The 14731-nt window shown below is 42.0% G+C and overlaps 1 protein-coding gene across 1 annotated transcript in view; it reads right to left on the bottom strand.

Moving 5' to 3' along the window:
• Positions 1 to 7989, bottom strand: part of ZC3H8 (zinc finger CCCH-type containing 8) — a 41017-nt gene extending 33028 nt beyond the window's left edge. Inside the window, exons 1-2 of the mRNA XM_032243679.1 lie at positions 7798 to 7989; positions 3116 to 3200 (exon numbers count right to left, since the gene is read on the bottom strand). Of these exons, the coding sequence (XP_032099570.1) occupies positions 3116 to 3200; positions 7798 to 7871 (159 nt within the window). The 5' untranslated portion in view covers positions 7872 to 7989. The remainder of the gene's footprint in view (positions 1 to 3115; positions 3201 to 7797) is intronic.
• Between the last annotated feature and the right edge of the window lie 6742 nt (positions 7990 to 14731).

Genomic DNA, 14731 nt, shown 5'->3' with positions numbered 1-14731 from the left:
CACTATTTTAAATGCCATTAAGAACACTCATGATTCATGGCAGAAGGTCAAATGTCAACATTAACAGGAGTTTGAAAGAAGTTAATTTCAATCATCAGGGATGACTCTGAGGAGTTCAAGACTTCAGTAGAGGAAGCAGTTGCAAGTGTGGTGTATGAAATAGCACAAGACCTAGAATTAGAAGTAGACTGAAGACATGACTGAATTGTTGCAATTTCATGATCAAACTTGAACAGATGAGGGAGTTGCTTCTTATGAGTAAGCAAAGTAGTTTCTTGAGATGCAATCTATTTCTGGTGAAGATGCTATGAATATTGTTGAAATGACAACAGATTTAGAATATTATATGAACCTAGTTGATAAAGCAGTGGCAGAGGTTGAGAGAATTGACGCCAAATTTGAAAGTTCTCCTGTGGGTAAAATGCTATCAAACTGCATCACATACTACAGAGAAATCTTTTCTAAAAGGAGAAGTCAATTGAGGTGAAAAACTTTACTACTGGCCTATTTTAAGAAACTGCCAGAGCCACCTTAATGTTCACCAATCACCACCCTCAGCAGCCATCAACATTGAGGCAAGACCCTCTACCAGCAAAAAGACGATGACTTGCTGATCATTAACATTTTTTAGCAACAAAGAATTTTTAATTAAGATATATACTGTTTTCTAAGATAAAGTGGTATTGCACACCTAACAGACTACGGTATAGTATAAAGGTAACTTTTATATGCACTGGGAAACCAAAAAATTTGTGTGCCTAGCTTTACTGCAATATTTGCTTTATTGTGGTGGTCTGAAATCAAACCATCAATATCTCTGAGGTAATGCTCTTTCTTAACTTGCAAAGTGTTTACCTGGGTATTCTCTTTTAAATAAGTTGTGGCCAGGCATTGCGGCTCACACCTGTAATTCCAGCACCTCGGGAGGCCAAAGCAGGCTGATCACTTGAAATCAGGAGTTTCAGAGCCGGGCGCGGTGGCTCACACCTGTAATCCCAGCACTCTGGGAGGCCGAGGCGGGCAGATCACCTGAGGTCAGGAGTTCAAGACCAGCCTGACCAACATGGTGAAACCCCGTCTTTAAAAAATGAATAAATAAATAAAATCAATAAAAATAAATCAGGAGTTTGAGACCAGCCTAGCCAACATGGCAAAACCCCATCTCTAATAAAAATACACAAAGTAGCCAGGCAAGGTGGGTGGCAGTCACCTGTAATCCCAGCTACTCGGGAGGCTGAGGCAGGAGAATTGCTTGAACCTGGGAGGTGGAGATTGCAGTGAGCCAAGATTTTACCACTTTAATGCAGCCTGGGAGACAAAGTGAGACTCTGTCTCAAAAATAAATTAATCAATTAATTAATTAGCTGTGATATTTACTTGATAACTTATTCACCTTTTACGCACTTGTGAGTGAAGAGCCTGCGCTGAAGCAAGCCCGGCTGGGAATAACCTAGGAGTCCATCTTCTCACAGTACTGTTTTGTGGAAATTATGTAAGACAACTATAGAATGTTGTTTCTGCCTGTCTGCTGTAGAAGGCTATAATATACAAAGACTGGAGGAGCTAAAAGTCGGCATAAAAGAGTGAGGCCTATGTGACTAAAGTAGCATAAAAAACGTGCGGGAAGTTCAAGTTGTGATTTCCTGTTGTCAACCTTGGCTTTCATCTTTGGAAGCTACACAGGCCCCAAAGGGCAAAAGAAGTTGCTTACTTGTGTAGCTGAGAGGCTTCCAAGAAGATGAAGATACGGTACCTGCTTTATCTTCTGTCCTGTACTCTTTTATAAGGCTAAGGAGGCTGGATGAGGTGGCTCACGCCTGTAATCCCAGCACTTAGGGAGACTGAGGCAGGCAGATCACTTGACCCCAGGAGTTCAAGACCAGCCTGGGCAACATGGCGAAATCCATGTATTTTTTGTCTCTACAAAAAAAATACAAAAATTAGCCAGGTGTGATGGTGCACACCTGTAATCCCAGCTACTTGGGAGGCTAAGAATTGCTTGAGCCCAGAAGGTGGAGGGTGTAGTGAGCTGAGATTGTGCCACTACACTCCAGCCTGGGTGGCAGAGGAAGACTGTCTCCAAAAAAAAAAAAAAAAAAAGGGAAATTCAGACACAGGCACACAGGGAGAACACCATGTGAATATGAAGGCAGAGATCAAGATGATATTTTTGCAAGCCAACATCATTAAAGATTGCCAGCACTCTATCAGGAACTAGGGGAGAGGAATGAATAGACTCTTCCCCACAGCCCTCAGAAGGAACCAACCCTGCCAACAGCTTGTGCCGGGACCTCCAGCCTCCAGAACCTTAGACACTAAAGTTCTGTTGTTTAAGCAACCTAGTCTATGGTACTTTGTTATGGAAGCCCTAATGAACCAATACAGGCTTTAAGCTATAAATCACTAAGGTTAGTTAAGTTAGGAAATCATAACCCTCAAAAATGTTAAGTTGAAAAAAGCTCTGTGTGTGTGTGTGTGTGTGTGTGTGTGTGTGTGTGTGTGTGTGAGAGAGAGAGAGAGAGAGAGAGAGAGAGAGAGTGAGTGAGTTTTGCTCTTATTGCCCAGGCTTGAGTGCAATGGCGTGATCTAATCTCACCACAACCTCCAGCTCCCGGGTTCAAGCAATTCTCCTGCCTCAGCCTCCCAAGTAGCTGGGATTACAGGCATGCCACCACGCGCAGCTAACTTTCTATTTTTCACAGAGATGGGGTTTCTCCACGTTGGTCGGGCTGATCTCGAACTCACAACCTCAGGTGATCTGCCTGCCTTGGCCTTCCAAAGTGCTGGGATTATAGGCATGAACCACTGCACTCGGCAAAAGAAGTTTTTGAAACTGTTTACAATCCACTTCAGAAATAACAAAAATCAAAATAGACAATTATTAAAAATAGGTCATGTTAAATGACAATAAAGTTATTGAATAATAATTTCTTTAAAAAGTATAACTAGGTTTCTTTGATATAAGTAACTGGGTCCCAAATCTGGTTAAAATGAGACAAGTAGGATCCTTCATTAATTTCTCATATCCATTCCTATGCTTTTTCTTTGTTGTTCTACGTGAAACTGAGAAAAAAATCTGTGTTTTCAACTTCAACAGTTGTCAATTTAATCTTACTTTTTTGGAAATTTGCTCGCACTCCTGTTTAGATTTCTCTTCTTGTGTTTCTTCAACTCCTGCAACATCTACTTCATCAACGATTCTGTAGCAAAAATATCAAATAACAGAAAAGGGTTTTTTCAACCTGAAGAGTTCATACCACAGCATTACAATTCACTGCTTTGGCTTGTCTTCAACTTATCCTCAAAGAAATTACAAACTCAAATTCTACTCCAAATACTCCAGATAATGTACAAAATTATGATGAGCAATAAATGTCAACATGTTTATGAATAACCTGTAAAACTAAATTTTAGATTATACGATCTTAATATTCAAGTACTAGCAGCTATATAAATCATTCATCCATCATTCCATTAATTCAACAACTACTGAGTACCCACTATATACGAGGCTCTGGGCCTTAGGCCCTGGACGACAATAATGAAAAATACAGACCCTATCATTGTCTTCTGAGAGCCTTCTATATGCTTGGAAGAAAAAAATAAAGCTATTTCAATATGGTATGGTAAGTATAGGGGCATATACACAGAACACAACCTAGACTTGGGTACCAGAGGCATGTGAAGCCTAAAAGATACTTATGAGTTAGGCTGGGTGTGGTGGCTCACGCCTGTAATCCCAACACTTTGGGAGGCTGAGGTGGGCAGATCACCTGAGGTTGGGAGTTTGAAACCAGCCTGGCCAACACGGAAAAACCCCATCTCTACTAAAAATACAAAATCAGCCGGACGTGGTGGTGCATGCCTGTAATCCCAGCTACTTGGGAAGCTGGGGCAGGAGACTTGCTTGACCCAGAAGGTGCAGGTTACGGTGAGCCGAGATCATGCCATTGCACTCCAGCCTGGGGAACAAGAGCAAAGCTCTATCTCAAAACAAACAAACAAACAAACAAACAAAAAACTTATGAGTTAGCCAACAAAGAGGAAAGAGGAATGTGAAGGAAAAGGGTATTTTAGGCAGAATGCAGAGTACCTTTTGAGGTTAGGAGAGAGACAAACGTATTTAAGTGTAAAAATGAAAAGGAAAACCTGTTTTCAGACTTACAGGACTGAGAAGCTGATCATGCATATATATAATAGTCTGAGACAATTACTTGAGGATATTCCAGCAAAACTAAAAATGAACCCAAGAACGATGGGAAATATAAGAAACTGGTGAACCAATAAAATGTATAGGTGTATTTGAACAATTGCTGATGCTAGAGACACAAGGAGCTGAAGAAAATAGTGTCTTAGTAAGTGGTTACTACTGAACACAAGATTAGGAAAGCTGTGAATTAAAATATGAGTTATACACCAGATAAAGGCAAGGAATTGGGCAATGTGTCCCATCTTAAGAGAACGTGTTACAAAGGGAAAGCACTGATAGCACAAGCAGAATGTGAACAGTGCTGAGATTGCGGCTCTTCTTTCAAAGTGACAGGAGCTCAGGCTTCACAGCTTTGTCCAATTCAACAGTTTACAATGACTCACAGCTCCTGAGTTACATCCATCAGATGAGGTACCAGCTTGTGAGCCTCCTACAGAAGCCACCATTACAAGAGCCAAAAACCCCAAATACTGGTGAACCTTTATTGCTATAGTATCCAGTAATGAACCAACTCAAGGAGTAGGAGGCAACCCCTCCTTAGGCAGAGTAATAATGACAATAATGACCTTATTATCAATAACAGCAGCAGCCAACACTTCAATGATGTTTACTCTGTGTCAGAGGCTGCTCCATACATGTAATACTTATCACAACAATGTTATGACATACATACTAAAAACCCACTTTACAGATGAGAAAACAATCACAGAAAGGTTATGTAATTGTCACAGAGCTAATAGTGCTGGAGCTGAGATCTGAGTCCCAGCAGGCAGGCAGGCAGGGCTCCCAAGTATGTGCCCTAAAACCACACTATTATTCCACACTGCCCATTCTAAATGGACGTCTACTTTCACTGTTAAGGTCTACAATACTCAGCGCCCATATTAGACCTACGAGCAGGATAGGACAGAGTTGACGCCTCTTCTCTGTAAAGCATGTTCTTTGCTTAGCTTCAGAGATAGTGAGCTCTCCTAGTTTCTTCTGTCCTCACAGCTGCTACTTCTCAGTCTCCTTCATTGGTTCTTTGTCTTCACAACTTTAAAAGTCAGTTCTCACACTTCTCTTCTTTGTCTGTATCATCATTTTGAATATCATCTATATGTAGTTCATTTCAATATCTAAGTCTCCAATCCAAATCCTCCTCTTAAAACAGAACAGAGCTAAGTTCCTACTCAACATAACCACCTGAACATATTCTAGACATATGTAATCTTAACATATCCAATGCTGAACTCTTGCTCTTCCATCTGAAGCCTAAACCTCTTGCTTTCTAAAATGGCAACGTCTCTCTCAACATCCCTTCCAAAACCTTAAAGTCAATCTTGACTCCTCTCTCACATCCCCCATCCAATCTCTGAGGAAATCCACTTTGTTCTATCTTCAACATACCCAGGTTTGACCACTTCTTCCACTAATACAACAATCCAAGCTGCTCTGGAGCCCCTACATTCTACTCTCAACACAACCAGAATGACCCTGCTAAAATATGTCAAATGTCACTCTGCTGCAAAACTCTCCAACGGTATCTTGTCTCACTCAGAGTAAAAGCCAAAGTCCTTATTTTGGCACCTACCAGTTCCTCCATGATTGGCCTCCCCCAACCCTAGCCCAATACCTCGCAGACTTCCAAGTCCCTCTTACTCCACCCCAGCTGTCATTCTGTTCACTTTGCTCCTCTAACCCAATCACACAAAGCTCACTCCCTGTGTAGACCTTTACACAGAATCCTCTCCATCCCTCCAGACATGAAACCCCCTCACCTCCTTCAGGTCCCTGCACAGATTTTTTAAACTTACCAATGTTATCAGTGAGGCTTTCCTTATCTACCTTCTTAAAATATCTACATCCTCCCTACCATCCCACCAGTACTTTCCCTTACCCTTCATTCATTTTCCCCTTACCTTCATTCATTTTCTCAGGGCATTTAATACCACCTAAAATATGATACATTTATGTAGTTTGTCTCCCCCTCCCCCAATAATGTAAATTCATTAGTACAGGAATTTTCACATCTTGTTCATTTACTGCTACAACCCCAAGGCGCTCCAACGATTTTCTGAGTGAATCAGAAGTAGTCCCATATTACTTGGAAAAAAACCAGAAACCATATGAGAAAAGACTGATTCATTTGACTGTATAAAACGAAACCACAACATCCTCATTCCTTTATACAATGAAAAATAAATGACATAGGCAAAGAGAGATGACAATTGTGAGTGAAGTATTTGCAGATAAGAGATCCTAGAATTTCAAAGACTAAAAAAGAGAAAAATGGGCAAATAATATGGACAACTCACCATACTTCCATATCATCCTTCACCCATCATTTTGGCAAAATTCCAAGTGTCTTTTATGTATTGCAGTCAAGTTTTGGAGAATGGACTTCCAATATACTTTCAAACAGATAGCTGCCGTTGGGATTTTTACATGTGACTATTATCATTTTTTGTAATAAATTCTTATGTATTCTATAATGTATCAATTAGTTCCTGTTATTTTTCTTAGTAAATTATATCATCTGCAAGTAATTAGTGTCTTTGTCTCTTTTCAATATTTATAGGCCTTAGTCATTTTGAAGCTTGGTGATAAAATCATGGGTCCTGGACATTGCTTTTCCACTTACACTGTGCAATCTCGGCAGGTTATTTAGCCTCTCCGTGCTTCTCAGCTTTCCCATCTGTAAAATGAGAAGAGCATCATCTTCTCTTTAAGTTTGTTTTGAGGACTGAATTATTTCATGTAAAGCACGAAGTAACGCTCTGGATGATCAATTAAGGTAAAATTTGAGATACAGTGAACAGCTGACCAATACCGAGAGGTAAAATCAGCCCCAATTGGAAACAGATCTCAGTCGAGGGAAATAAGTAGATTTAAGAGAGAAGATGGTTTTTAGCATTTCAAATTCAAATAATAAAAAGTGAATATCTGGATGTAATACTATACACTGCTCCAAAAATGAAATCTACAAATTAGGGCCATTTGACCAAGAGTCTCGCTTGTTTTTCCAACCTAATGGAAATATTAAATCCAAATGGTGTTTGTTGCTTTATTGTGGACTTGAGGGTCCTTCCATACAAACCAGTGGATTAACGGCTGAGTATTCACTACTTACTCTTTACCTTTTAATAAACTTGTGGTTTCGTCCTTCCTACAGAAAAGAGCCTAGCATCTGTCAGTGAAAAAGGTCAAATCAGTGTCCTTTGAGAGTTTACGGTCTCGTGGAAACAGGCAACAATGGTAAAGATAGACGCTATGGGAACACAGAAGTGGGCTCCTAACCCGCGGCTGTGCAAAGAAAGGGGCGCATCCTGGAGCCTCCTCGCCCCCACCCCGCTCCCCGCGCCCAGGCTCTCGGCAGCCCCGGCGTGGCGGCCTACGCCTGAGCCCCGCGTCCAGCTTCTAACCCCCGGAACCCCTCACGACCTCTCCAGGTATGGCGGTGGCGCCCGGCCGGCCCACGTGCTCCCCACTGGCCCTCGCGACACGGCCTGGATGTAGCCCCGGACGGGCTCCAATCCAGAAGGAACTAAAGGGCGGAGTCCGGCTGGGCCCCTGCATTCAAAGGATGAAAAAAGATGTGGGATCACCTTTCGTCAGAATCCGTGGCCGTTTTGCCGAGGGCCGGGTTGGGGGGTTTTGAGAAAAGATTCTCAAAATCCATGACTCAAACAGAGTCCTCCCTTTCGCGAGCCTGGAAACTACTGAGCAACAACCCGAATGCGAAGATAGGTACCCAGAGCCCCGCCAGGACCACAGGCTCCGCCCCGCGCATGCGCTGCACCGCCCTCCGCGACTCTGGGCACGCCCGTTTTCTCCCCGCCCCCCCCAACCGGCTCTGCGCAGGCGCCTCCGTGGTTGCCCTTCCGTGAGTTTTTTTGTCCTTTACCTTTTGATGCTAGAATTTTATTTACTTTATTCTTTTTTTTTTCTTTTTTTTTTTTTTTTTAGACGGAGTCTAGCCCTTGTCGCCCAGGCTGGAGTGCAGTGGCGCGATCTCGGCTCATTGCAACCTCCGTCTCCCGGGTTCAAACAAGTCTCCTGTCTCTGCCTCCTGAGAAGCTGGGATTACAGGTGCCCACCACCATGCCCAGCTAATTTTTGTATTTTTGTTAGAGACAAGGTTTCACCATGTTGGCCAGGCTGGTCTTGAATTCGTGAACTCAAGTGATCTGCCCACCTCGGCCTCCCAAAGTGCTGGGATTACAGGCGTGAGCCACCGTGTCCAGCCCAGAATTTTTAAAATGAATTCTTAGGATTCTGCTTTCACCTTCGTGAAAACTCTTCTATCGAAATCACAATATTTCTAAGGGATGGTAGTAACAGCTAACATTTATTTGAGCACCCCACTACTATTCCTTGGAAATAGCGTTTCAAATGTTAGCTAACTTAATCCTCACAACATCCCTGTAAGAGATATTCTACTGCCCTCCATATTTTTAAAACGAATAAACAGATGTGTAGTCAGATAATGTAATTTGTAGGGCCTCTACAGTTGAAGGGGATTAAAATGAATACACAAGTAACCTCAAGGCAGAAAAGTCCATTAAAAAGTACTAAATACTTTCTGTAACTTTGACAGGAAAAAATTAAAAAAAAAAAAAGTACCAATTACTAAGAGGATTCAGAAGAAGGAAAAAATGCATCCAGTTGGGAAGGCTTATTGACAAGGGGATATTTGAGCTGCCTCTTGAGAAAATTTCTGTAGGAAAAGATTAAGTTAGGGGTAAATGGTCATCCCAAGTAAAGAGAATTGTATGAAGGCAGGTAAATAGAGTACACTGTTGCAGAACAGGGAATTGCTCAGTTTTGCTCAATATAATGACATTTAAGGGAATAGTAGAAATGAAGCCTCAAACCCTAGGTTGGGCCAGTGATAGAGAACTTGACTTGCTTCTGTAAGTGAAGGGACTGTTTGATTCTTGGCATGAATTGGGGTCCCTCTACAGACTAATGAAGGGAACTATTTGAAGCCAGACATCTTCCCCAGGGAAATTCTACTTTCCCCTGTTGTTTATAGTATAGGCAATCACCTATGGAACATGAATCATTATTAAAAATTGAGAGGAAAAAATGAATTAAGGAGATAAAAACTAGAATTACCCCCTTTATTGGGAAGCATTATTGTGGAACTCGAATTGTTACCACACACACTTTTTTATATAAAATGTCCAGCATACAGCAAAAGATAACCAGACACAAATGAAAATTAGATTGGTAGGTAAAAAGCAGCTAAAACATCTGACCTGTAAAGGCATCTGACACTAGCATTTTCAGACAAAGACTATATAAAAGGCTACATATATTTGTGTTAGATTGATGCCAAAATGGCCCCAAATTCTCCAAACTTCCATGTGTCCATGTCCTTTGCAATGTGACTTTGCAGCTCCTCCCACAAAAAGGTAGGATCTATTTCACCTCCTGTTTTATCTGAGTTGACTTTGCCTGGTAGAATGACCCTTTAGCTAATAGTATGCAGACGTGGCCAGCCAATACCAAACCAAGGCCCCAAGAGGCTTTGTATGTGTCTCCTCTGTCTCTTATATGCCTGCCTTCTTCAGGACAATAAGCTCAGGTTATGCTGCTGATGATAAGGGACAGAAATGTGGAGGATAAGGATAATGGGGGAGAATAAAAATAGCCAGTAAAACCCTAAAAGCAAAGCCTCCTAGGCAACATACAGCTGAGCACACATATGATGGAGTCCTGCAGAGAACTGAAGACTCTCAGATGATCCCAGTCCAAATTACTAACCTATGTAATTGTGAGCTGAAGAGATGGTTCTTGTTTTAAGCCAGTACGTTTTTAGGTAGTTTACTATATAGTAATATCTAACTAATAAAAAATAAACTATGAAAAGTGCCATAGAGGAATTGGGGAGAAGTAACCAAGTAGAACTTCTAGAAATAAAAAATACTGAAATTTTAAAATATTAGTGGATAGTGTGGTCATATTGAAATGTGTTCAAAAATTCCTTAATACTGCTCCCTGAAAAAGGTTGAGGCTTAGTCCCCTCTTCAATAATGTGGATAGGATTTGCTGATTTATTTCTAACAAATACAGTGTGGCAAAAGTGATGATGCATGATTTCTGAAGTCATAAGGTCATAAGAAGACATTTAGTTTCTGCCTTACTCTCTTGAATCATCTGCCTGGAAAGAAGTCAGTCACCATGTCATGAATCACTCAGGCAGCCTGTGGAGAGCCAGCCATGTGGGTGAGGTAGCTTGGAAGCAGATCTTCCAGCACCAAGTAAGCTGGAAGACATCTTGACAGTAACCCCATGAGAAACTGTGGGACAGAACCACCCAGCTAAGCTGCTCACAGATTCATGACTCATGGAGGATATAGGATCAGTGTTGGGTCAGGCTCACACCTGTAATCCCAGCACTTCGGGAGGCTGAGGCAGATGGATCACCTGAGGTCAGGAGTTCAAAACCAGCCTGGCCAACATGGTAAAACCCTATCTCTACTAAAAATACAAAATTAGCCAGGCATGGTGGCACGCACCTGTAGTCCCAGCTACTTGGGAGGCTGAGGCATGAGAATCACTTGAATCTGGGAGGCAGAGTTTGCACTGAGCCAAGATCCTGCCATTGTACCTGGGCAACAAGAGCGAAACTCAAAATAAAGAAAGAAAAAGAAAGAAAGGAAGGAAAGAAGGAAGGAAGGAAGGAAAGAAGGAAAGAAAGAAAGGGAAAGGAGGAAGGAGGGATCAATGTTTATTGTTTTAACCACAAAGTTTTAGGATAATTTCCTATCCCGTATAGCAATAGATAAGTGATATTCCCCATTATTATAAAGTAGATGGCCTAAACATAAAATTATCATATGACCCAGCAATTCCACTCCTAGGTATATACTCAAAAGAGTTGAAAACAGGGACTGAAATATATATGTGTACATTCATGTTCATTGCAGCATTATTTACAATAGCCAAAAGGTAGAAACAAACCAAGTGTCCATCCACTGATAAATGGATAAATAAAATGTGATATACACATGGGATATTATACATCCGTAAAAAGGAATGATGCTCTGACACTTGCTATCAGAACTGAATTTTGTATCCTGGCTGAACTTTGAAAACAAAGTTAAATATGCCAGGCACAAAAGGACAAATATTGTATGATTTCAGTTATATGAAATATCTAGAATAGGTAATTTTACAGAGACTGACAGTAGATTAGAGGTTACCAGGGACTGAGAGAGGGTGAAACAGGGAATTGTTGCTTAAAAGTTACAGAATTTCTGTTTGAGGTGATGGGAAAGTTTGGAAACACATAATGGTGATGGTTGCACAACAATGTGAATATAACTAATGCCGCTGGATTATATACTTTAAAGTGGCTGGCTGGACGCAGTTGCTCATTCCTGTAATCCCAGCACTTTGGGAGGCCGAGGTGGGAGGATCACCTGAAGTCAGGAGTTCAAGACCAGCCTGACCAACATGGTGAAACCCCCATCTCTACTAAAAATACAAAAATTAGCCAGGTGCCAGGCGCCTGTAATCCCAGCTACTAGGGAGGCTGAGGCAGGAGAATCACTTAAACCCAATAGGCAGAGGTTGCAGTGAGCCGAGATGACCCCGTTGCACTCCAGCGTGGGCTAATTTCTTTTACCAAAATAAAATAAAGCAGCTGCCATGTTAAAATGGTGAAATGGCCTGTGATAACTCAGTTCCAGTGTGAGCTAGGTACAATACCTTGTGGGTATGTGCTATAAATCATCAATCACCAATACGTGGTGCTGTTTCTCCCACAGCCAAGATTCATGGAGTCTGGGAATCAAGGCTTGCAAATGGGAGTAGATCCTCTCTGTATTATTGCTAATGATGCCCTAGACAAATGTTTGCTTCCTATCTCCACAACTCTGGGCTCTACTGGTTTAGAGCAGACTTTTTCAACCTCAACATTATTGTCTTTTTGGCCTGGATAATCCTCTTTTATGAGGGATAGTCTTTTGCAATGTAGGAAGCTTGGCAGCATCTCTGGTCTCTACCGCTAGATGTCAGTAGCAGCTGTTCCCCAGTTGTGGCAATGCAAAAATGTCTCCAGACATTGCCAAATGTCCTCCAGGGGGAGCAAAATCTTCCTCAATTGAGAACCACCGGTGTAGAGTCGATCCCAAAAGCAGGAATGTTTCCAAGAAGAGGCATGCCAATGAGTCCATTAAACTTGAGGCTGAGACTGCCATTTGGCCACCTTAGGCTCCTCATGCTGGTGAATTAACAGGTGAAGAAGGGGCCTTCTGTATTGGCAGGGGTGATTAATCCTAACTATCAAGTTATTCTGACTACACAATGAGGTTAAGGAAAAGTATGTCTAGAATGCAGGTGATTTCCTGAGCAGGGGACTAAGTAATCCTATGTTTTATAATTAAAGTTAATAGAAAACACCACCACCACAGGCAGCACTGAAAGTGCCCCAAGCCCTTCAGGAATGAAGGTTTGGGTTATTCACCTGTTATCGGAAGGAGGCACTTGAGTGTAAGTTGTCCTGGTCCCTGGCATTTTTCAACAAAGAATTGGACAAAACATACAACCAAAATAACAGAGGAATGAAACACAGGAACGAAACAGCAAAAGCAGGAATGTATTAAAGCAAGAAAGCACTCCACAGGGTGGGAATGGGCCCAAGCAAGCAGCTTAAGGGCCCAGTTGCAAAGTTTTCTGGGATTTAAGTGCTCCTTTTGAGGTTCCTATTGGGTACCCCTTTTCTAGATGAAGGATTTGGTCTGTGGCTAAAGGCTGAGGTGAATTGGTGCCCTATGCAGATGAAGCAATGGTCCCTGCTTGGCCCTCGGCCAATCCAGGGCACTTTCCCTTTCCATGTGAGATGCGGTGGAAGTGGGAGAGTTGTAGGGAGAATAGCCTTTGATCTTTTGCTACTCTGGTGTGAGGAGATGGGGTTTTCCTTTTGGTTCAGCTTCAGGATATTTGCATTAATTGGTCTTAGGGTCCCTTCCCCCAGACCCAGGTGTTTTCCTTTTGATCCAGCTTTAGAAAGTCAGCGTGAATTATCTTCAGATTCCCAGCCCCAGACCTTGGTGTTTTTCCTTATTACCAGCACGAATTGGCCTTAAATACCCTGCCTTCAGATCCTGTTCTGCCTCACACCCAGCAAGGAGTCAAGACCAGCTTGGGAGAGCAAAGAGAACGTGACAAAGGGTAGGAGCAGAAGGCAGTTGTACGCATATCAGCGGCAACTGATACAGGAGCTAAAAAGAAATTATTTAGGCTGTTAGTGAGGGTAAGAGAGTCCTCGGTAAGGTTTCCCTTTTAATAAAAAAAGCAGCCCTAAAATCACTTCTAACAAAGAACAGCCTGAAAAATCAAGCTGCAGATGTAGAAAAGCAAGGTAGAACCTTGTGAAGGCAAATGCCAGGAGCTGTGTCAATAGAAAAGGACTACCTACGAGCCAGGCATATCCAACATGGAGACTCCATCTTCCTTTTCTTTGTCATAATGTGTACAGTCAGGGAACAGGCAACATGGCACTAGCCAGGTAAAGAACCCAACTGCCTAATAAAAGAGTAGGGTGAGGTGGTCAGGTGCAGCAGCTCACTGTAATCCTAGCACTTTGGGAGGCCAAGGCAGGCAGATCACCTGAGATCGGGAGTTCGAGCCCAGCCTGACCAACATGGAGAAACCCAATCTCTACTAAAAATACAAAATTACCTGAGCGTCATGGTGCATGCCTGTTATCCCAGCTACTTGGGATGCTGAGGCAGGAGAATCACTTGAACCTGGGAGGCAGAGGTTGCAGTGAGCCGAGATTGTACCATTACATTCCAACTTGGGCAACAGGAGCAAAACTCCACCTCAAAAAAAGAAAAAGAAAAAGAAAACAATTAGGGTGGGGTTGTTAGCTTCTTTCTGCCTGTGTAAATGGAACACCTGGTCCAACCAATCCTTTACACCCTAAGTAAAGTAGACACTGCCTCCTCAAGCTCATCTATAAAACCAACCACATCTCGCCCTGAACCTGGAAACCCATTTGGGACCCCTTCCTCTGCATGAAGGAGCTTTTATTTTCCTTTCACCTATTAAACTTCTGCTCTTAAACTCACCTGTTGTGTGTCGGCATCCTCAATTTCCTTGGAGTGAGATGATGAACCTCAGTAATTACCCCAGACAAATGATGCTGCTTCATTACTATATGACCATAGCAAAAATGATTGCAATAGTTATGAATATATCATTCTTGACACAAATTTGTGGAAATATACACAGGCACACACACACATACATATATATTTAAAATTTTCCCTTCTACTATTTCCCTACCATCTAACATGAAATAAGTTAATAGTAGTTATCTTTATACCTCTATTTAAGTTATAGGATATGAAAAGAGTCACGTGACTGAGCTAAAATAAGAATTTGAAGAAGAATGAACATCACCCAAAAGTGGAAAAGGGACTTTTTATCCTTTTTTGGGAAAATGGGTAGCATGTTTTTGGTTGAATGAGGGAGAGTTGCATCATGTTAGGCAGAGGCATGACATTGCTATTGCTTTTATCT

This window comes from Sapajus apella, unplaced genomic scaffold (assembly GCF_009761245.1).
Source record: "Sapajus apella isolate SASKATOON/1434 unplaced genomic scaffold, GSC_monkey_1.0 scaffold52, whole genome shotgun sequence".
NCBI classification, from domain to species: Eukaryota; Metazoa; Chordata; class Mammalia; order Primates; family Cebidae; genus Sapajus; species Sapajus apella.
The sequence above is the reverse complement of the archived record's forward strand: the minus strand, read 5'-3'. Positions and strand labels throughout refer to the sequence as shown.